The 22,919-nt window shown below is 44.0% G+C and overlaps 1 protein-coding gene across 1 annotated transcript in view; it reads left to right on the top strand.

Annotated features, from left to right (window-relative positions):
• The window catches only part of shroom3 (shroom family member 3), a 68,854-nt gene that overhangs the window by 33,282 nt on the left and 12,653 nt on the right, over positions 1 to 22,919 (top strand). Inside the window, exons 4-17 of the mRNA XM_076079940.1 lie at positions 5,046 to 5,171; positions 9,212 to 9,430; positions 10,295 to 10,620; positions 10,709 to 10,952; positions 13,367 to 13,422; positions 13,661 to 14,135; positions 14,460 to 14,756; positions 15,747 to 16,173; positions 16,433 to 16,566; positions 16,856 to 17,005; positions 18,670 to 19,145; positions 20,120 to 20,347; positions 20,581 to 20,791; positions 21,191 to 21,485. Coding sequence (XP_075936055.1) covers positions 5,046 to 5,171; positions 9,212 to 9,430; positions 10,295 to 10,620; positions 10,709 to 10,952; positions 13,367 to 13,422; positions 13,661 to 14,135; positions 14,460 to 14,756; positions 15,747 to 16,173; positions 16,433 to 16,566; positions 16,856 to 17,005; positions 18,670 to 19,145; positions 20,120 to 20,347; positions 20,581 to 20,791; positions 21,191 to 21,485 — 3,664 coding nt within the window. The remainder of the gene's footprint in view (positions 1 to 5,045; positions 5,172 to 9,211; positions 9,431 to 10,294; positions 10,621 to 10,708; positions 10,953 to 13,366; positions 13,423 to 13,660; positions 14,136 to 14,459; positions 14,757 to 15,746; positions 16,174 to 16,432; positions 16,567 to 16,855; positions 17,006 to 18,669; positions 19,146 to 20,119; positions 20,348 to 20,580; positions 20,792 to 21,190; positions 21,486 to 22,919) is intronic.

The raw sequence follows: 22,919 nt of genomic DNA, 5'->3' as shown, positions 1-22,919 counted from the left end.
TTTCACTGTCTGTTAGACAGGAAAGAAAATCTTGTGGAGTTCCAAATCCCTCACCCCTCTGCCTTTTTCATCCTCCCCTTCCTTTTATCTCTCCCACCATTTCCTCTCTTTCTACCATCTCTCCATCAGTCTTTATCTCCCTCCCTTTCTTGCTACTCATTCCTCCTTGCTATCTTGTACCCTACCTCCCTCTTTTCTTTCGTCCCTCCTCTCTCGCTCTCTTTCTCTTCAGACTCTCAGTGTCTCTCGCCCACACACCACATCAACAGCTACCATCCAGACCAAGCCGGGCTAAGGATGTTTACTCCATGCTTTTATCATATGGCCTAATGACGTTTAATTGCTTTGTTTGCCTAATGAGCTCTGGGACAGGGACCAACGCAATGCAACTCGATCCAACCTGCCAGCCCCACACTGGAACTGCAAAAGGGACATATCAGAGGGTGGTTGAGGATCGGTAGTGGCGAGTCTTTTCGATGGAGTGTTGATGGGGAAGAGGAGCAGCTGAACGAAGAGAGGAATAGGGTGGTTTGCGTTGGTCTGGATAAGAACTTCTTCAAAGGAGACACGGCCGACAGTGGACTGCAACATTGGAGACGCATTTGATAAAGAAAGAGGGTTTTGATTTGAGTTACGTTTGAGTAGCAGTAGATTAGATGTAGACAGTAGAGCAAAGCAGGTTTCTAAGGTTAGAGGTCAAATAAGAAACAGCAAAAGTTACGAAAAGACACGGAAACCGAAGACGGCCGAAGGTGCAATCGGTGGTCAGAGTAGATTTTGTTAGAGGACAAGTGCTTTTGGAAGTACTCTTGTACACAGGAGAGCATGTAAGGTAACAGTTGAGTAGAGTTCAGTTGAAATGACCAAATTTGGAGCTTTCTAGAAGGAGACGCCAAACAAACAGCCCGAAGTAAAAGGTGTTGAAATGGACCATTGTGTGATTTTCTAAGAGAAGAAGAAACAATTAGTTAAGAAGAGTACAGCTAAGACGGAGGCAGTAGAGTAGAGACTAGAGTATAGTGGACTTTGAATCTGAGCCATGGAGCTGCTGGAGGCTTTCTACCGCAGGAAGCTCTGGAAGAAGCAGAAGAAGGCCGAGCTGGGCCGGTCGGACGGGGCGCTGTGTCGGTCGCCATCAGAGGCCAGCGTCAACGGGCTGGCGACTGGCCTCATCTCCAGAGTCCTCAGGTTCACCTCCAGGTAAAACAGGTCACATATTAAGTTTATGAGTGAGAAACACGGGAGGTGTTGGTGGTTGATTCGGGTCAAGAAATAAGAATGACCAGAACGTGAGATCAGAAGACGACTGCGTAAGACTGGAATATTTGAGGTGATCGACTGGTACAAAATATTTGAGTATTTCTTCTAGGCAAACAGTTTTAGGTGTTTCCTGTAACGCAAAAATTGTCAGTGTTGATTGAAGTGAATGTGCTAATCGTTGCTGGAGTAATGGAGTCTCACCGTAGTCACGTTTTCACGCAATTCAAAACCATGAGTTGCGCATCATTTGCAATTTGCCCCTTTGTTGCGTCTGATTGCAATTATCCATGTGGCAAAGTAGAAATGTGCATGAGGCCAATGCATCGGTGGTGTGGATTGAGACTACAGACTGAGCCATAAGCCAGTCGGGACCCAAAGGGCCCACATAAGGGGAACGGGGCTTGGGCCATATAGACCTGGATCAGGTCGGACTCAAGCTCACTTAATTTCCATCCATTTATGGGTAAAATGTTTCCATCATTAATAAGGAATGTGCACATTTATGCACGAGTCACAGCCGCGTAACTAATTCATTATTTATATATATATATATATATTTTTTTTTTTTTTTGATTTAAAAAAAAAAAAGAAATCATTCTCCTGCATGTTCAAAAATAACATGTAGGGGATCTTTCATCATTTGTCTTTCATGACAAGCCTGTCATTGCTTCCTGTCACTGCATCGTAAAATAACAGTTTGAGTCGCCATGCTTTATAAATTCACTTCAGATACCACAAACTCTCTAAGGACGGTAATAATAACACTGTAACTGCATGTGGCTTTCAGCACTGGTCTTTGTGAATTGGACTGTTTTTGCAATGAGGCTAATATGCATAGAAAAAAAAAGCGCAAAAGGGGCGCAATGTTTTTGTGAATTTAACCCTAAAAAAATGGACCTAAAATAGACCTAAGACATTTCTTTTAATATAGATCAACAAAACTCCCGCAAACTGTTGTCTTGACTTGCATTCATAGATATTTATTGATAAATATCTTTGAATGCAAGTGAAGTGGACAGCTGCGGGAGTGTTGTTGTTCTACATTGTCGACCATATACTGTAAGTATTCTTCATACACACCTACGATATCTATGCACTCCTGTATCATGGGGGGCTCAGGAAGCAACCAGTGCTTTTTTACAAGCTGTTATTAAAATGCCAAACATGTATTCATCTGGACGCCCTGCTTGAAAATCTAATTTTCCTAGGAAGAATGTAGAAAATTGCAGGGGCAAGTCAGTGCTAAGTATGATTTTTAATGTTTTATGGAACTCTGCCCAGAAAGGTTTTATCACTGGACACTCCCAAAATACATGCCAGTGATTTGCTTCCCGAGCCCCACACCGTCTCCAACATGTAGCATCCCCTCCAGCAAAGCGTGCCTTCTGCTTCAGTGTAATAAAGAAACGAATAATACACTTCCGTACAAATTCCCGCCACACATGAGAATTGGTGCATTTCCATTGAAATTTACACACATCTAACCAGGCCTCATTTGATATTGAGAGGTTCCCTTCTCTTTCCCTTTTTTCCTTAACTGCAGTGTGAGGATTCTTTGTCATAAGGCCTTTGTAGGATCTAGAGACAATACATATTTGGAATTTGTGGAATGTACAACTTTGACATGACATTTACGACTCAGATGTGACATTGAAGACTTTGACACAACCTTGGTGTGGTGTGATTGCATGGATGTGCATTAGTGCGGTCCATGTTTCAGAAATAGACTGAAGCTCAGACCAAATCATACCATTCTGTCCTGGAGCCCGTCCCCCGGGAGCTGATGGCCGAGGGTGAAGGCTATCTGGACACGTGTAACAGCGGTGATAACGCGCTGAGGAATTCCAGTCACGTCCCGTCATTACCCAGGATTCCCGGGGTTCACAGACACGCGGGCTTTCATGTCTCTGTCTCCTACTTACTCAGATACAATCGTTTCCTGTTTATCTGTGTGGATGAATACGGAGCAGCTGAACATGTCAAATATAACGAGGATGGGGGAAGATGTTTGCAACCGCCAAGCTATCCGACATCTCTTATCACAACTGGTTAGATAACACATTCAAAAATGATGACGGTGATGTCATAAAGATTATCACTGCAAACAAAAACACATCACTCATTTAGTGCCTGAAATGTTATCAGTTCAAAAAAAGTGCAGTTCATTGTTTGAAAAAGAACAAAACACACACTCTGACATTGCTGTTTCTTTTTTTCATTCATTTTTTCATCATTGCTGTTCAGTTATCGTCCATGAAACTCAACACATCCGGGGAATTAAAAGCCAACCAGCAAAGGAAGTGTTGAGTTTCATTGACGGCAGCGTAACATTAATGGAAAAAACAGCAAAGTGGAGGTGACTGGAAATATTTACTGAAGGAAAACAGCATGTGTGTTCAAATTCTAACTGAGAACAACAGTGGTGAGAATTTACTTTTTTTCTACAGTGCGGAGCTTGAAAGTATTTGAGCATTTCCCTCAATTGGAATAGAAGGGAGAGGCAGAGATGGGAAGAGGTTGAGTTAGAGCTCTGCGGAGACCATGCTGCTGTGTGTGTGTGTGTGTGTGTGTGTGTGTGTGTGTGTGTGTGTGTGTGTGTGTGTGTGTGTGTGTGTGTGTGTGTGTGTGTGTGTGTGTGTGTGTGTGTGTGTGTGATGTGTTACCGTGGGAGGACACAGCAGGATAATATTTAATGTGGAAATGATCCGTTTTCTAGTTCCAGTTCTGTTGTTGAGACTGTTGTTCAAAATTGAAAGTACATCCCTCTCAAACGAGTTTTCTGAGTTCTACAGTACACATGCTTCTACAAATGTTCTACATCTGGCAGCATTTTCAAAATTGATAAGCATGTGCGCATACGACCCGCTCTCACTCCCAACTCGTTAAATACTGCAGCTTGGTCAGAGGTCCTACGAGTTAAACGGAGGCACTCCACATACCATCAAGCGTCAGTTTTGCATGTGCAAGGCTTCCTCTAGTGGCAATATTAACTAAGACGGGAGTTAAGTAGGAAGTATGGTGACACAGTAAAACAAGAGATAAAGTCTGCATAGGGAAGACGACGGGGTGGATGAATGAACATAGGACTTTCACCCAGGAGACCGCTGTTTGTGTCCTGTGTGAAACCAAAAACGTCTCGTTGTAACTGGCAAGTTAACTTATGTAACATACTTGCCTTGCGAACATAACAAACCTACTTATTTTAACCCAAACCATGATCTTTTACTAAACTAATGAAGTGATTTTGTTTAATTTCACAACATTACCCACATGTTGAAGGCTATCGGACTACCTTGCACATTGAGTACTGGCGCTAGAGGGGTACCCAGTGCTTTAAAAAATGTTGCCAAGCACATCGAAAGCTCACCAAATAACACTTTATTTCTATAATTTTCAAAGAAAACTGAAGTGTAAAAATGACAAGTGCCCGACCATTTTTCGTGGTGGACCAGTACCTTAATGGAATCTGGTTGCCTAGACTCAGCTGGAACTGGAAAGTTCATTTTGTAACCTTTGGACAGAGCCAAGCTAGCTGTTTCCCCCTGATTCAAGTCTTTATGCTAAGCCAAGATAACCAACTGGTGGTTCAGCTACATATGTACAGATATGAGAGTGGTATCAATCTGTCAGGGTCAATCAAGTGTCAAGTTTGACTTCCTCCACAGATAATGCATCTTGTTATACCCTTGAGTTTGAAGCAGAATGCGTTGTCGCATTGAAAACGCGAGTCAACGAGTCAAACACTGCACACACGCTAACTCCGTCTGTGTATTTCAACCCCGCAGACGCAGCGAGCCGGCGTCCCGTCCTCACTCTTGGCATTCAACGAAGCTCGGTGAAGGTCAACAACCATCGGATAAGGGAGGGATGGACACGATGAGCAGCGCCTGGCACCACAGCTACCACGCCAGGTCAGTGATCAAAAACAGCTCTGATAAAACTCCATTATTTCCCCGGGCCCTTCGTTTTGCGCTACCCCACCATTTTTATGCCTTGGCGCTGGCTGAGGCCGGAGGCATTTTCGGGTTGTTGGTCCGCCCCATTAGTGTGAACGCAATGTCTCAGGAAAGCCTGGAGGTTTTTTTTGTCAAATTTGGCACAAAAGTCTATTCGGACTCGAGGACAGGCGGTAACCTCTGGTTCCGAAAAGTGAAGCCAATGTAGAAGTGACTTAAACTGCATTTTCTCTCATGGCCAAAGTCTATGAGAAAATGACTCTACTTCTCTCTTGATTTATTACCTCAGTAAACATTGTAAACATGAGTTTATGGTCCCAATCTCTAGTTTCAAGTCTTCTTCAATACAGCATGATGTTCATTTAGTAAATTATGGTCCATTTAGAGTCAAACAGACCATAAAGCAGGGGATGCTTTAGGGTCGCTATCAGAGCCGTATACGGTGTCTCTACCACGGCGTCACTCCTCCACAGTCCAAATATGGTCACTTCCGTTCACTGGTTGCAAAAACAAATCAGATAGTGATGGCACAAAATGCCAAACTTGTGGCTTCCTTGAATCACTTGTTTTTTAGCCGGTCAGCAGCTATGTAGCCAATATGTTGCTAGCAGAGGGAAATAATGTGAATTTAAAGAAAAAAATCTATCAGGAAGATCCAGTGTGAACAAACTTGTCCTATTTCTAAATATAGTTTTGATCTTGCGATCTTGGAAAACTGTTACAGGAGAAATGTGAACATTGTGCACTAATTTTTCACCAATCCAAGTGTCAGAAAACACACATTTGTGTGCAGCAGTGTGAATCTCCGCAGACCTGGGTACCAACAACACTGAGCTGGTAGACAGTTTAGAACAGGAAGTGGAGCGATTATATATATATATATATATATATATATATATATATATATGTATGTATTTGTTACCTGCACATGTTTAACATCATATATATCGATGTCTTGTGTAGCTCCAAAGGCTTTGCGCTGTACCTCCTGTGTGTACAGATATGAAAGAATTGCGATAGTTTTAGCAGATTTTCTGCTCACAATGTCAGCAATCTACCAGCCAAGGACATTAATAACTAGTTATTTATAGCCTGACTTCTTCCGTGTGTACACTTAACACTTCAGTGGAAACTTGTACTTGTAGATAAGGAGACAATAGCACGGTGGTCACAAACGTAATAACACAAGATAAGAAAATCAACCATCTCTTTTATTATACTACTCAGGATGCTGGGAACTAGTGTTTGTCTGAAGACAAAGACATTTTGAATATTGGATTTTGGGTTTATTGTGTGCCGCTATCAGTCACTCAGAGGGTCAAAGTTCATGTTTTCAGAGAGTCATACAACGTCTCGTATATGATCTCTGACTACCAGAAACCAGTCTTCACTCCTGATGTGAAACGGGTCCCGCTTCAACATCTCTTTCCTGAGGAATTAATGGACAGTCGTGGTTTAACATAATGACATAACAACACAACACAAACACAGTGTAGACTACAAGACTTTGCCCGTGTCGCAGCCAATCAGGGTTACTGTTACACAAACCGGCTTATTTAAAACCTTCACTGGACATTCACAGTGTTTGCGTAACACTCTAACAATGATTCGTGTCACTGGGGCAGGAATTTGATTAGTTGACGGAGGTCCAGATACGGATCAACGTGAGGAGCTGTGAGGTGCTATCTGTCTGTTCTGTGATGTGACCTTTGACTGTCTGCTTGGTGTGTTTTGATTCTGAAGTGTCAAAATGTACCAACTCTGACCTAAGACTAAAGGCATTTTGGAATATGGGCACATTTTTGAAATTTAAGACATTTGAGACAATGAGGAACTTTTTGGAAAATTAGGGCATTTTTAGGAAGTGAGGAATTATTTTGGGAGAGCAAACTTTTTTTTCTTCATTTTTCTAGGGCTGTTAGTTTCGGTTATGGTGTGTGTGTGTGTGTGTGTGTGTGTGTGTGTGTGTGTGTGTGTGTGTGTGTGTGTGTGTGTGTGTGTGTGTGTGTGTGTGTGTGTGTGTGTGTGTGTGTTGACATTATGGAGAGTTTTGTCCATGTCGTCTTCCAGAATCAGTAGTTTTAGGCCAATCAGAGCTTCTGCTGGATTCGTCTGCAGATATGATGATAATACAAGTTTACATATCACACAATCACGTGTGTTCCCAGTTAAAGTGTCTGCAGTGATATATTGAGTCGTCCCTGTTAAACACATAACTGTTTAATTGTTGTGCTTGTTGTGTATTTTGCGAAGCGGTGCTGTTGATCAGCAGGTTCATGTCATCAGAGGAAGTTACATCACTGTTTCTTTTAAACAGCAGTGAAGGGCGAATAAAAGCCTCTGGCGTGGCTGTGTGTGTGTGTGCGTTGGGTGGACGGGGCATTGACGTCGATGCCTGTAGAAAGGGGCATTCCTGATGCCCTTCCCCCCTCATCTCTGGGTCTCCCATGGCAACCCCCTCCCCCCCTCCTCCCCTAGTAAAGTTGGGATCAGAATAAAAAGTTTCTGCAGCTCTGCCTTTAAATTAAACAGGAATTAAGAAACAGGAGACGGAAAATCCACCGGGGACGGACAGTACAGCTGACAGAAAAGAGACTGACGACGATACAAAAGTTAGACTCCGAGAAGTTACTGACACAGAAAAAAAGAGAAAAGCAGACAGAGACAGACAGAGAGTGTCCCCGTTTCCAGAGCGGTAATTGCATTGTGTTCGGTTGGAGGAGTTGGTGGGTCAAACTGTGACGTAGACACACTTGCACGCACACACACACACACACGCATTTAACATTCCAGTCAGTTATCTAGAGTGAGGTAACAGCAGATTCAGCAGCAAAGCCCCAACTTTACAACCAACAGCCAGATAAAAAACAGATAAAAAACAGATAAAAAAACCTTTCAGACATGCACCTGGTTACGTAACCGTTCTGGCAATTTAACGCGTTGGTCTCATGTCTGAATACAGCCGAGTCATTTTATGTAAAAGTCACAACTGCCAATCTGACGAGGTCGGACCTGTAACATTTCTGGAACACTTCAACTTTGAATAGACTATTAACACATTAAAGATATTTACTGGACATCTTGTTCTACTTTTTAAAAACACTGAATTAAATTGATCACTCAATTTATGCCCAAAGAAAGTAAAACTAGCCTAATAAACCAGAAAACACTGTGAGCGAGCCAGTTTTAAGTTCTTCTTATGTCTGATCATATATAAAACGTATGTTTAGAAGAGAAATAAAATAAAAACCACAACGATTATCAGACCAGAATTTTTCATTCATTGCCATCAGCATGGATTATGATATGAATATCTAACAACACACTTTACATACAGCATGTCAGATATATAGGAATTAAATGAGAGTCCCAACTCAATGTGTTGTCAGTCCGTGCTTGTGCACTGTCAGACGTTATAAAACAGGCAGACAAATGTTGTAATAAAGCGATGAAACTGATGAGAAAACTGTCAAAAATTCCAAAATGGTCCCCTATTCAAAAAAGTTCCTCACTTTCCAAAAATGTCCCCTCTCCCAAAATGTTCTTAATTTTCCAAAATGTTCCCCTCTTTCAAAAACTACTTTCCAAAAATGCCTTTTTCCATTGTCTCAAATGTCTTAATTGTCTGGATTCACTGTGAGAGGAGGAGCAAGTATCCCTTATGCTTACTGTGGTTATTAATTACAAAAAAATACCTGCAAACCTACATTCCCATCAGCCTCAGCTGCGGTCTATGTGTTTGGTGCTAATTATGAAATGTTAGCATGCTAACACGCTAAACTGATATGGTTAATTTAATAAGTATTACCTGCTAAGCATCAGCATGTTAGCATTGCCATTCTGAGCATGTTAGCATGCTGATGTTAGCTTTTAGCTCAAAGCGCCGCTGTGTCGAAGTTATCTCAAGTCTGTGTGGTGATTTAGCCACATTTAGATCGCCAAAGCATGTCTGAGTCTCCCTGATAAAGATTTCCTTCTCTGTCTCTGTCTCTCAGTGCCTCTACCACCGACCTGTCCGGCGGGTTTGACTCGGGCGGCAGCTACCTGAGGAAGAGTCCGGACCAGTACAGCTCTAGGGGCAGCATGGAGAGCCTGGACCCCCCTCAGTCCTCCCAGCTTCACTCCGGAGCTCAGCACCACCACCCACTGGGCCACCACACCCACAGCGGACCCCACCCGGCCTACTCCTCCTGCCACCAGCTGTCCTCTGCCAGGTCCATACAAACAAACACCTCAGCAACATCTGTTGTGTCTCGTCTAACTTAGCACAAACCTGCTAGCCTAGCTTCATCATAAGAGAAACAACTCAAAAGACGCCTGATTTATGGTGTTGTATCTTGCTTATTGATCATCTGTAGAAATAGAAATGTAAAAAGGATACATTGTGGTTTTAGCAGCAGTTAGTGTTGAAGCTATTTGTTGAGTGCACACGCCGTTTCAAAAGACAAGTCCTCATGGTAAGGGGGCGGTTCTAGCTCTGGCCGAGATGTACTGTTCTACCGCATTTTCACCAACCCGCCAGAAACTAGAGAGGAGCATAAGAGCTTTATTTAGTACCATGCATGATGATTTAAGGTGAGAAATGCTCATTTAAGGCTCTAATCAACTCAACATGCTCTTTTGGGGTTTTCCATTAGTGAAAGTTGTGGATAGTAATTGGCACTATCCACAACTTCTCCTCACTCGGTCAAGGTTCCAAGCGAGCTCAGACAATACTAGAAGGTGGAGTTAAAACACTGCAGACCACTGATTGGTCAGACAGAATTGTCATTAGCGCGATAAGGGAATCCATGTTTAAAGAGAACTGCACAAACCCACCATTTTTGAATAGCCAAGCTACCGTCAATTGAGACCGCAATTTTTTTAAATCAGTTGACCCATATTTTTAAAAATTGCAGCCCACAAAACTGGGATTTTCAGTTGAGTCGAGCCAGCGAACCATGCAGTGGAAATGCGACATATGTGTTGTCCTTTTGAACGCACCATAGTTAGTTTGACTAGCCATTTACCAGGGTGTGTCCTTCACAGCTTTAAAAGTATCAATGTCATGATATATGAAATCTCTTGTCATGTTCCAGGTCCTCCAACAGCATCGACCACCTCCACAGCAAACGAGACTCTGCCTACTCCTCGTTCTCCACTAGCTCCAGTATCCCAGAGTACCTTGCCTCCAACCCCTCCTTTAGCTCAGAGCGCTCCTACTCGCTGGAGACCGTCCCTCAGAGAGAAGGAGAAAGTGGTGAGATGCAGCAGGCTGACGTATGTTACGTCCGGACGGTTTACGAAGCCCAGCAGGGCCTATCTCAAGAGCACGAGCTGAGCTCCGCCTCCACCGCTTCGCTACGCAACAGCGATTCCAGAGGTGGAGGAGGGGCGAGGCCGGGGCTAAACCGCGATCTGCAAGGTGACGGTTCTGCTTTAGGAATGGCTTTCGGGTAATGTAACTATAATGTGATGACGTCATTGTTTTTCTTTTGTACTATTGGCTCCAGGTTCAGTGGGTGGGGTCTGTTACCGTGGCAGCTGCAGTGGCAGCAGCAGCAGTAGCGGCAGCAGCAGCGGCGGCACAAACAGACACAGTGTGGGTCCAATGTGGGGCCCATCAGCCAGCCGCAGCTCCTACGAGAGCCTGAAGGGGGTGCCGGCTCCACCGAGGCGCAGCGACAGCTACGCAGCCATCAGGAACCACGAGAGACCCAACTCCTGGTCCAGTCTGGAGCATGCCCGCTCACTACGGTGAGTAGGGTCTGTCAAATCAGGGTGAATCTTGATTCTCATCCAAGAATAGACCCTGATTGGACAATGAGAATAGTGATGAGGATTTGTTACCATCAAGAGCACAAAGTCCGCTTTCAGTCGAGCTTGTGTTCCAAAGTGTGTTTCACCTTATTTTAAACTTGAAGACAAGCCAACATGAAAATGGGGTTCTCGGTATGAACTACTTAACTTACCAGAAAAATCGAACACCTCATTATTTATTATTTTGTTCTCTTGTTTATGAACGAGGTGTATGGCAGGTGTTATTCTTAAAAGCTAAGAATTAGAATTTGTTAAAGTGGCCAGTTGGTCAAGTTTTAGCAAGGACAGTGATAGAAACATATTGTATGTAAAAGACTAATAATAACAACCTCTGTTATATGTTATAAAATACAAAATACACGGTGGAGCAGAGGATGGACCACACTGCAATGCAATACAATATCATACAATGCGGTATAGCAGCGGTTCCCAAACTTTTTATGCCACGCACCCCCTTCTACATCCCAACCGGGTTCACGCACCCCCAATCCCCCACACCTTAAAAAAAAAAAATCAACAGAGCCTATTTATAGCCGCATAACAATCGGACCAATGAGAGAACAGTTTGCTCGCGCGTGGCGTTTGTTTACAAGATTTAGTCCGCTGTTAAATGTTGCAGTGTCAACACAAACCGAACAAAGGGGCAACTGCAACATTGTATCATATTAATCCCTGAATCGGAACAAAGCAAACGAACTACGGGTGTGAAAACGCCCTGAAACACTGCAACAAAGTTTCAATACATTTCAGTTACACAATGCGTCACTTTTAAAGAGCAATAAGGATGGCGAGGTCACACGCACAGGCTCAGAGGCAGATTGCATCACATTTAATTTACAATTAACCACACATAGCGGTTACATTAATCTGAATCGAATTACAATAAAGTTACTCTCTCCAATCATACATTCCACCATCTCTTTGGCAGCTGGCGAGCACACGTCGTCGGTGTTTGTGTGAGGTAGCCCCTTTCTTGCTATTCTGTAACTGACCAGATATGAGGCCCGCAGTGCGTTTGTAGACCCAACACATGAATGAGACTGCAGTTGTTTTTGGCTGTTTTGTAACTCCTCCGATTTCGATATAAAAAATGTAAGGGGCTTTTGACTTGCACTGGCATGCTTGGTGTTCAGGTGGCGACGTAAATAAGAGGGCTTCAGACAGCTGTTAGCCAGAACCTCACTGCACACCACGCACTGTGGCTTTGGGCAATCTGCATTACAATCCAAGTGAAGCCCAGACCCAGATACCTTTCATCATATTTCCTCTTTTTTTTCCCAGTCTGATGCTCACTCTCGTTTCCTCTTTTTTCACCTTGACTCCGCGATGGGCCTATGTGCTCCCCATTTGTCTGTGCTATCCCTTCCTCCTTTTCGGTCTCCTCCATCTCATCTTTCTCTGACTCCTGCTCGATTTCTTCTCCCGGTCTCACCCCAACGCACCTCTCCGTTCCTCTCGCCTCCGATTCCCCTCTCTCTCTGTCCCTCTCCTCTTTTATGACTGATAGCTTCAGATGTCCCACCTGACAGTTTCCCAGATTTCAGCCAATTTAGCATATTTGCATGAACGTTGCTGAATGAATGAAGTTAGCTGTTAGCTGACGTTAGCTGCACAAGCTAGGCTACGTGTACGTGTGTGTACGTAAAAGACAGTCTGGCGGCAGGAGCAGAAGTGCATTTATTTATTAAATTGTAAGTTTTTAAATTTAAATGTTACAAAGGGAATTTTTATAATTCATGTTTTTGTGAAAAATCCCACTTAATTTTTTTAAAATTATATTTAATATCAATTATTACACCATTAGACCACCATTACATTTTTCCTCTCGCGCACCCCCTGGAGGCAGCTCGCGCTGGGAATCCCTGCGGTATAGTATGCTATGATAAAATATAACACAACACAATATACTACGCTACGAAGGAATGTTTTATGTTATGTTACAATACAGTAACAATACAAGATGATATGATACGATATGGCACAATATGCCTTGATGCAATACAATATACTCTACGATACGATACGTTACGCAACAATAAGATATGCTATGCTACAGTGCACTGTGCTATGACATGATATGATAGATACAATGTGCTACTAAATGCTGTGATGAAAATAAATACGATTCAATTCTAAATGATACAATACAATGTGCTATATTACAAAATCATCCACGACAATACAACACAATATGATATGAAACCGTACGGTATAGTACGATACCATGAGATTCAAAACTGTTTGGATTAAAACAATGAAGTTTGAATTGTTGTTGTAAAATATGATGTATTTGTGCAAAATGAAATTTACACTAATCACAAGTTATTTAATCTAATGTTCTTTTTTCTCAGGTCTCTGCAGAAAGGTTCCTGGCATCACTCCAGTGGCCCTGTGGCCTCAAGTGCAGGTACATTAAATTTACATTTTAAGGATCCAAATATACCATTTTATTCTGCTCTACCAATTAAAGTTGTAACTGTAGGTTCCTAAAGAGCCCAAAGTTTACCGATAGAGCACCAGTACATTTATAGAAAACAATGCCTCAATATACAACAGGCAATATGTCTATAATATTATATATGCTATCATCATCCTCTGCATTACTTACAAGCACTGCCATCATTGCATCATGACTGTGCTTTCAGCTAAAGGCTCGTACGGCACCGAGGGCCAGCTCCACACAGTGATAGAGAAGAGTCCAGAGAGCAGCCCCACCACAAAGCCCCGCCAGGGTGGAGGCTTTCCCCAGCCCCCTTCCCCTACTGGGCCCTCCTCCAGACTTGCCGGCCCCATCCCTCAGTCTGGCCGGCTCATTCTGCCCACGGGCGTGTACCCCGTCCCCCAGCTTGAGCCCCACTATGCACAGATGCCCAGCGCCAGCCATGGGCCGGACTCCTCGGGAGTCTACCCAGCCCTGGCCAAGGAGAGCGGCCGACAGCAGCAGCTGCTGCAGGGCGACGGAGGGAGAGAGGAAGGGGCGACAGAGAGGCGGAGAGATGGAAGGATGTCAGCTACAGAAAACGGATACCAAAACAACATTCCTTCTTCACTATACCCCGATTCCTCTTCTTCAGCATCTGCCTCGACACAGCTCAGGCCTCAAGCACACGAGGCAGACAGGTGACTTTTATGCTGATATTTCAACCAACAGCTGCATTTGCAGTGTCATCACTCTCGACCAGTGGCTTTAAAAAATAATCGGAGCCGAAGTTAGTTAAAGTATGTTCTTAAAAGTTATATTTTTGACAAAATATGGCTAAATTAACAACTTTGAGGTGTCTAGATGTTGTGGGGCGTCTCAGTCTGTGTCCTACACCATGACAGCTGATAATCATACAAAGTTCAAAGTTCAAAGTCTCTGGTTCTAGCATTAACTTGTCACGGAGCTGTAAAAAATAGTTGACATTGGCCCTTAGCGCTAACTCAGTCTTTTGCTTTTATCAGGCCTCAACAGGAAAAGTGTAACTCTGAACTCGACACACACCACATGAAAACTGCTGGAGAGGAATCGGAGGACCAGACAGGGGCCCAAAGGCCTCCAAACCACGAGGGACCTCACAGTCAAAGCTTCCAAGGGTCTCATGTTCAGACAAGCCAGAGAACCCACAGCCAAGTGTTACAGGAACAGAACCAGGATTTCCATATTGCCCACATCCAATCGACTGCTGAATTCAGGCCTCCATCCTCACAAGAGCGGAGGGAGCCCTGCACACCTGTCCAATCCAGGGGAGACAGGAGCAGGTACACAGGGATGACTGTTGTGTGACATGTTGAAATCATTTCTGATTATGAATTCACGGCGGTTTGATATAGTCCTTGCACTTTGTGAACCTCCGTTAGGATGCATTTAGCAACTCCACAAAAATATCTCATGAATTGTAATTTGCGTCCTGCTCAGTAGGCTTTGTGAGGCTTCCAGCAGTAGAGTCCCTGTCTGCTCTGTGGCGTTCCTCTTCCGAGAACTTGTGCTGTTGTGAGGCTGAAATGACCATCGAGACATTTCTTGTGATATTGGGCAACACAAATAAACTTAACTTCACTTCATGGCATAGTAAAGCAACTGCTGACCTTGCAGTCCCTTGCCATGTCAGAGTCCTTCATAGCTCAGTCATCCGCCGGTTAAAGTCCTTTAGCAGGACAGAACCCTCCAACTGGTCAGAGTGGTTCAAGGTGATCCAAGAGAGGCTTCCAGATTTACATTTTTTGTGCAGAAAACAACAATTGTGACAGCCAATCGAGCACATTTTTTTTTTTTTGCCTTTACGTAATGCTACTGGCCCGTGTCCAAGACAACACAGACTCGGTTGTTTTATGACACTAGCTTTGCAGAAAACAAGAGACACTCCCGTAGAATTCCAGAAGCCTCATCTGCTGCTGCTCCAGACAAACACAGTGCCGAACCCAACGCCTTTCACCAGAAAATGCTGAGACTGGTCAACCTTTTGCTATTAGATGATAGCCAATTAATTTGAAACAACTGTAGAGGAGGTTGGTTTGACATTAGCATCACGCTGCTGGGCCCAGCAAACAGACACATCCACAACAACACAAACTCTATTTGGGCAGAAAACAAATTTCCATATGTAATAGCAGCTTCCTGACAGTGAATGATTGGTTAGTTCATACAATGGTTGGATGTATTGTATGTATCAGGAGAAGTCTGTTGATGGCATTGATGATTTTCCCTCCTTTACTTACTAAATGTCCTCCATTTTCTCCCCCTCCATTCAGATCAATGGACCAGACCAGCATTCATTCAGAACCAATGGCGTCTTCCAGGCTCCCCCAGGGACAAGTACCTCCTACCCAGTTACCCGTTCACCCTCAGCCTCAGGCTCTGTATTCCTCCGCCTCCCAGCCTCATCCCCGTCACCTCAGTGACTCAGCAGCTCTGCAGTACCAGCACTGGGACCACAGAGAGCGGGACAAAGACAGAGAACACCCACTGACCCGTCTGGAGATCGCCCTTGCTGAGGTTCAGCGATGCGCGAGCCCCAACAGTGTCATCTCTACCAGTAGCCATGGCAACAGCAGCTTTGGCGATGGCAGCCAGGGACCTGTCCGCACCCTCTCTGTCCTGGAGAAGGTCAGTTGTTTCGAGCGTCGGGAGCGCACCGGAAAGCAGCGCAGTCACACCACTATCAAGGCACCAGACAAAGTGAGGGTAACTGAAACCAAACTTTGTTTGGGGTCACCATGTTTTTTTGATGATTCAACTGAGAAGCAAATAATAAACTGTCAGCAATTTGTATTGTGCGTAATAAGCACCACTCAAAAGGAAAATGAGTTTGTATGGATTTTTTGACTCACTACACAAGATTTGCCTCATCCCAAATTTGCCTCCTAAATTTGAAAGTCTTGAACCTTGTTGGCTGTGATCCCACTTCACTGCTTTATTTTTTCTGATTTTGAATCAGATGACTGAGAAAGGCCACAGCTCCCCCTGTGGAGCAGATGACCTCAGAAACATGCTGGAGAGAAGCAATAGCAGGACCAAAGCCCACAGGACCATGAGCTACAGAGGAGGCAGCCGGGAACACATGAAATACAGGTAGAAGGGTTGTGGGTAATTGATAAAACTTTAATTTCTCCAGAAATGTTGGTATGATACAAACTGTATTTATCACAATTCCAGCCTATATGGCCACATTTTATTTGTATCCACCTTTTTTGTGTTCCAAATTGTTTTACAGCAGCAAAAACATGCATTAAATATTTATCTTGTGTTTTGCAACATTTTGTGTCTGAAGTCCTTTCAGATTAGCTATAGTCAGATTGGGTCACGTTAACTGGACTAAACTCCTTGTCAAAAGGCAGTTAAATTTCTGTGTGGTGTTTAGGACCCCAGCAGATCCCAGTTCTGCTCTCCAGAGGAGCCGTAGCACCTTCAATCTGGACGAATCCAGGGAGGGTGAAAGCAGGAATGACTTTCCCCAGATACAGGACATCCAAGAGATGTTGGGCTCCATGCAGGACACGTCCCTCAACAGGTCAGTCTTCCCATAGATCAGAGTCCTTCTGCAAGTCAGCATCCTCAAACAGGTCAGTGTCCTGCAACAGGTCTGGGCCCTTCCACAGGTCAGAGTCATCAACAGGTCAGATTCTTTTAACCGGTCCGAGTCATCAAATAGGTCCGAGTTCTGCAGTTCACAGTCCACCAACAGGTCGGAATCCTTGCATAGGTCTCCAAACAGGTCCCATTACTCCAGGTCAGAGTACTTCAGCATGTCAGAGTCCTCCAACAGGTCAGAGTCCTCCAACAGGTTAGAGTCCCTCCACAGGTCAGAGTCTTCAAACCGGTCAGAGTCCTCCAGGTCCAACAAGTCACAGTTCTTAAGCAGGTCAGAGTTCTTCAGCAGGCCAGAGTACTTCCACAGGTCGGAGTGTTTAAACAGCCCAGACTCCCCTAGCTCAGGGCCCTTTCACAGGTCATAGTCTTCAAACAAGTCAGAGTCCTCCAGGTCACATTCCTTCCACAGGTCAAAGTACGAGGTCACAGTTCTTCAGCAGGTAGAAGTTATTTAGCAGGTCAGAGTCTTCTAACAGGTCAGATTCCTCCAACAAGTCAGAGTCGTTCAACAGGTCAGAGTCCTTCGACAGATCAGCGTCCTCCAACAGATCAGAGTCTTTCAACAGGTTAGGCTACATCCACGCTAATACGTTTCCGTTTAAAACCGGGGTTTTAAAACAAAAACGATCTCCGTCCACACAGGCGTTTCAGCATTGTTTCCAAAATGATTTCCGTCTATACTAGCAAGCCTGAAAACGAATCTCACATGACTATTCACGTACACTGGGCATGCGGGTGCCGGTGTAAACAGGAAGTAGATTGGTTGCTTCGTTACAGAAAATACGACAGAGTATTATCGTAGTCTTTAATAATGGAAGGTAGTGCTTGATACTTAAGATCTTCCTCTATAATCTTCTTCTATTAAGACAAATTTCGTGGAAAGTTTCAGAAGTTTTATTTTTTAAACTTAGTTACAGCGCTGCAGATCTTTCTCTCACACACACATCAAATTAGCTTAAAATTGAACACTTTCAAATCAAAGTTTACTAGATTATGGGTCAATAAATTTGGTGGACACACGTCTCTCACTCGTTTCCTCGGTTTCGTTGTTGTCTGTCACACTCGTAACTCTGCTGGTGGCTGAAGTCCCTGTCATACTGGAGAGCATTTATGCTTTTGTTTGTTTACAATTTCTGTGTAGACTTCACAATAGTTGTGCAGAACAAAATAAGCATTAATAAGAATGTTGAATTAACCACTGGTAGTCGATCGTTATTCACAGCTGTTTTTTTTTTTCTTCAGAAATGGGTCACGTGATAGGGGCATGACGAATCAGGAAAGGACGTGACTGCTAAGACCCAATCAAGTAGCGAACGCGGGTGTCTACGTCATCGTTTTAAAGCTTATGTGGTTATGCTGTCCACACTAAGTGGTAAACCTGGAGTTTTCAAACTTATCCGTCTTCGGGAGCATTTGTAAACGTATCCGTTTTCGGTGCTCTAAAACTCCGGCCTAGTGTGAATGCTCAGTGTAAACGTAGAAAAAGATATGCGTTTTAAAATGGAAACATAATAATGTGGACATGGCCTCAGTGTCTTGAGTTTCTCTGAGCCACCTTGACAATGGAAACTTGTCTCTTACCAGATCTTACAGGGACTCTTTGAAAGACGCCCAGTCCAAGGTCCTGCGGTCCACCTCCTTCAGAAGGAGAGATCTCAGCTCCTCAATCAGCCCTTCGCCTCCTGCAGCTCCTTCTCCCTTCTCCTCCTCCAGCAGCCCCCATACTCCACCTGTCACGGCCAAGCACCAGTCCTTGGAGAAAAAAGGCCCAAAAACCATGCCCAAACCACAGGGCATTGTTATCACGCCACAGTCGCCGCCACCGGTCACTTCCCAACACACCCCGAAGGAGCGTCACGTGGTCAGCCCGGAGACTCGAGGCCCGAGCCCACCAGCCCTCCCTACTGTCCCACCAGTTGGACCTGCTGCTCTGATGCGGATCTGTGGCCGCAAGCGTCTGACAGGCGACCAGAAGAAGCGATCATACTCAGAGCCAGAGAACATGAACGAGGTCGGAGTTACAGATGCAGAGACTGCTGCCCTCTTCAGGCGTGGAGGAGGTAAATACACTTTAGACAATGCCGTTCTAAATACACCTGTAGCCCGAGACACCTCACCTTGCAAGTCAATATTGCAAATGTCACAATGAAGCACGAATCAAAAGTACTTGGGTCGTATGGCACATTTCGAAGACACAACTAAATAAAACAATCTAATTAGTCTTGACATGTAATAATAACTGAATTATTTTGTGGAAAATGGCTAACTAACCTAAAACCCAGCTCATTAATTATGTGGGATAAATGTGTAGACAGGCATAGAGATACATCTGTTGTTCTGTTAGCCACTTAGCTAGCTGTTGTCTTGTTTCACATCTTAGTTTAATGGCATTACCCCATTTCAATTCAGTTTATCTAAATGAAAGTGAAAAGGGGCAGCTAGTCCCAAAAAAACATCTTAACGAGTTTGACAGGTTTTTAGCCTGAAAAGGACTCCAGCTAGCTTGCTGCTAATGTTGAGCAGAATATGCCTTATAGAATGAATTTAGCAAAATACAAGCGGAGCAAACTTTGCTGGTTAAGAAGTAATTACTGGATGACAGTGAATCATTTAATTTGTTTACAGAAATTACTTTGAAAGGCTGACTTTGCTCCAGAGTTGATATCAGCAGCATGCTAGCTGTAGCGGTAGCTTTATGCTCACTACAGCTAAGTTTTGGGAGAATAAGGCTGAAGTATTAAAAAATGTTAAGTAGCAAAGCTAGCATCACATTCTAAGAAATATTTTCTTTAATCTCCCCATACTTTGAATCTGGGGTTTACTTCTGGCAACGGTATTGGAACTGTTGCAAAGACATCCCAGCCTTAAGGAGAACCAATGCTTTTTTAATATATTTGACTGGAAGCTTTTTCCTCTTCCACGTTGTGGAATGACAATATTGTGACCGTTGGGTATCTGTTATGGCACATCACAAACATCTAGAGTCTGTGTGTGGCTGACCAAGGGCTTTGACCCTGATCTCCCTGTCTATCAGAGACCAGCGTGGCAGACCGGCGGAAGATGTTTGAGCTTGTGGCAAGTCGTTTCGGGGGCGGGGCTCTGCAAAGCTCTACGTCAAGGCCCGACTTGCGTCAGCTTCAGCACGATGCTCTGGCTGAATACATGGAGAGGAAGAGAAGCGTGAAAAGAGACAAGGGAGGGCAGAGGAGTGGACTGAGGCCCCGTAGTGCATATCTACAGCCAGAAGACAGCAACTATACAGGTGGGTGGAAGAAGGGAAGAAAAGGGATGAGGGGTGACCATTTGATGGGTGGATGTTGGATAAATGGGTATATAGGTAAATAGAATATTTAAGTGATAAACAAAGTGAAATAAATAGATTAATCACGTCCTTCCTTTTTTCTTCTCTCTTCCTTTTTCTGTTTATCCCCTTCGTCTCTCTCTTTCTCTTTCCCCTCCTCTCCTTCCTTCTCTCTTTCCTTCTCTTCTCTCCAGTCTCCTCCTGTCACTCAGACACACTCAGCCTATCCTCCAGCTCCAGCCTGCTCTCCCTCCAGGACTCCGGTGCAGATCGAATCTTCTCCTTCGGCGAGAGGCGTCTCTGCTCCACCATCCCTCCTGGAGCTGACCAGCGGAGCCTCCAGTCCAACCTCTTCTACCCGGGCACGGTGACCATTCCAAGGGCTCCGGCTCACCAGCCTCCTGGGTAACCAAAACCAGACTACAGCTGCATCTAACACAGATTTTTGTGTGGCTTTAGGGATGGCAATTTTGGTCTGTCAGTCGGTCGCTCCAGCACTTTTGTCCAGACCAATATATATATATATATATAAATATACGGTTTGCCATTCAAATTTGTACAAGCATTCATTGTCCCCAGAGGATGAAACCTAATGGTGACTTTGGTCACCAGCAGTAAAGTTTGCAGTTATCCAGTGACAAAACTCAACATTTAGTGACTATTCGATGGATTGTCATGAAATTTGGCACAGAAATTCACGCTCCCCTCAAGATGAATTTTAATACCTTACATTTATATTTGAATATGAAGTTGAATTATTACATTATTACAATTCAATAACTCTTTCCTTGTTTCTACTTCCAGTGCTCCATCTCCTGAGCCCAAGGCCCAGATCCTCCAGGATATCAACCGTGAAGCAGGGCTCAGCAGAGAGAGTCAGTCCTCCAGCAGAGACCTGGGCCTGGACCCCCTACAGCTGGCCTCGGGGCCTCAACTCAACCTGGGACTGTCCATGCAGCTCAACGGGGCTCTGCAGAGGGCCGGGTCAGCTCGGATGTCGGCTTCCACTGAGGATCTCCTGGAGAGATCCAAGGAGAGACAAATGACTCCTCAACACCACCGCTCCCGCTCCTCCCCCACAGTAGAGAGACTGAGACAGGTAACACTGCACTCCTGCAAGGAGCTCACATTTTAATTGATATTGTTGTAGCCCAAAATGACTGAATTTACTTTGGATTTTATGACACAGTTTGCTTTATTTAGTGTTATTGTTGTTGTTGCAAGTGAGGAGGAACAAAATAGATTATATAATCAAGAAATTAAATGATCAGAATTTGAAATGAGTTGGTTAATGTGAGTGGTTGGTGATAGTTCCTGTTTTAGGTGGTACCTGGTAGTTTGTGCAGACAGTAACCTAGAACCTGGATAAAAACATGTAATAACCCAAGATGGTGACTTTAACCTGCAGGATATATATATTGTATATATGTGTATATATGTATATTATTTTAAAAGATAGACAATCAAAGACAAAAAAAAATCCTCTTTACTTCTCATAACGCCAATGTAAGAAATTATATTAGACATAACATTTTAAACAGACATTCACGGTTCTCTCTGATTACCATTTAGTTTGATGGCATTTTGCCGTTGAGGGACATTTGGCCCTGAGTCACACAGGAAATACCCAGAGTCCTCAAAGTTTCCTGTGAGGAGCCAGGGAGCCGGGGACGGCTGCTGGGCGCCGTCCGATGCGCACGATAGCAAAGATAACACACACATACATACATCTACACAGTCCTTAAAGGAGTGCGGTAAAGGATGAATTTGCCTTTTATCTCCGTCAGTGATCAGAGCAGGCGGTGTCACATAAACATCATTACACTTCAGTCAGACAAACAGACAGTCTGTCATTTTACTTTAAACAGTAGATTTCACCACAGGGTCCTACAGTCCTGCTTTCACAGCACTGATATTTTTAAGTTGAGCAGCTGGAAGAGAATTTGAACTGCGTTAAATTAAAAAAAGCTCTTTTGCTGTATTTTAGCACACTTGGTTGATGTAATACTGTGTGTATTCTGTGATGGAGAGGGGCAGTGTGAAGTTGAGTTCCTTTTTAATAGGAAATGTTGAACTATATTTCATTACACAGACATGTTCAAGTTTGTGGTGGAGAGCTGAAACAGCTCTAACTCACTTCAGTGGTGAAGCAGCAGACTTGTGATAAGGTCTCTGGACAGACTTGTGATGATGCCGCGGTCTAGATCTACTGCAACCACGAGAGGTCCATGAGCATACAGTCATCAATGAGCACAAAACATGTCAGGCTGATTGTTCTAGTAGTATGCGAGATTAGCTGCGGACAGACAGATACATGCACACATACACACAAACACACAATCGGTTGAACACATGATCTCCCCACGGAGATAATGTTAATAACAATGTAAACTGGTTACTGTGCAATTCTACAAATTATAGATAGTAAAGTTTCCAACAATAAATGAATATTGGGGCATCTGGTTCCCTGATGCTTAAGACTCATCCCATATGACTGCAACATCCCCTGTTCGACTCCAGCCAGGGACCTTCA

The sequence above is a fragment of the Anarhichas minor genome, unplaced genomic scaffold, assembly GCF_050575085.1.
Source record: "Anarhichas minor isolate MPS153535 unplaced genomic scaffold, ASM5057508v1 ptg000073l, whole genome shotgun sequence".
Classification (NCBI taxonomy): Eukaryota; Metazoa; Chordata; class Actinopteri; order Perciformes; family Anarhichadidae; genus Anarhichas; species Anarhichas minor.
The sequence above is the reverse complement of the archived record's forward strand: the minus strand, read 5'-3'. Positions and strand labels throughout refer to the sequence as shown.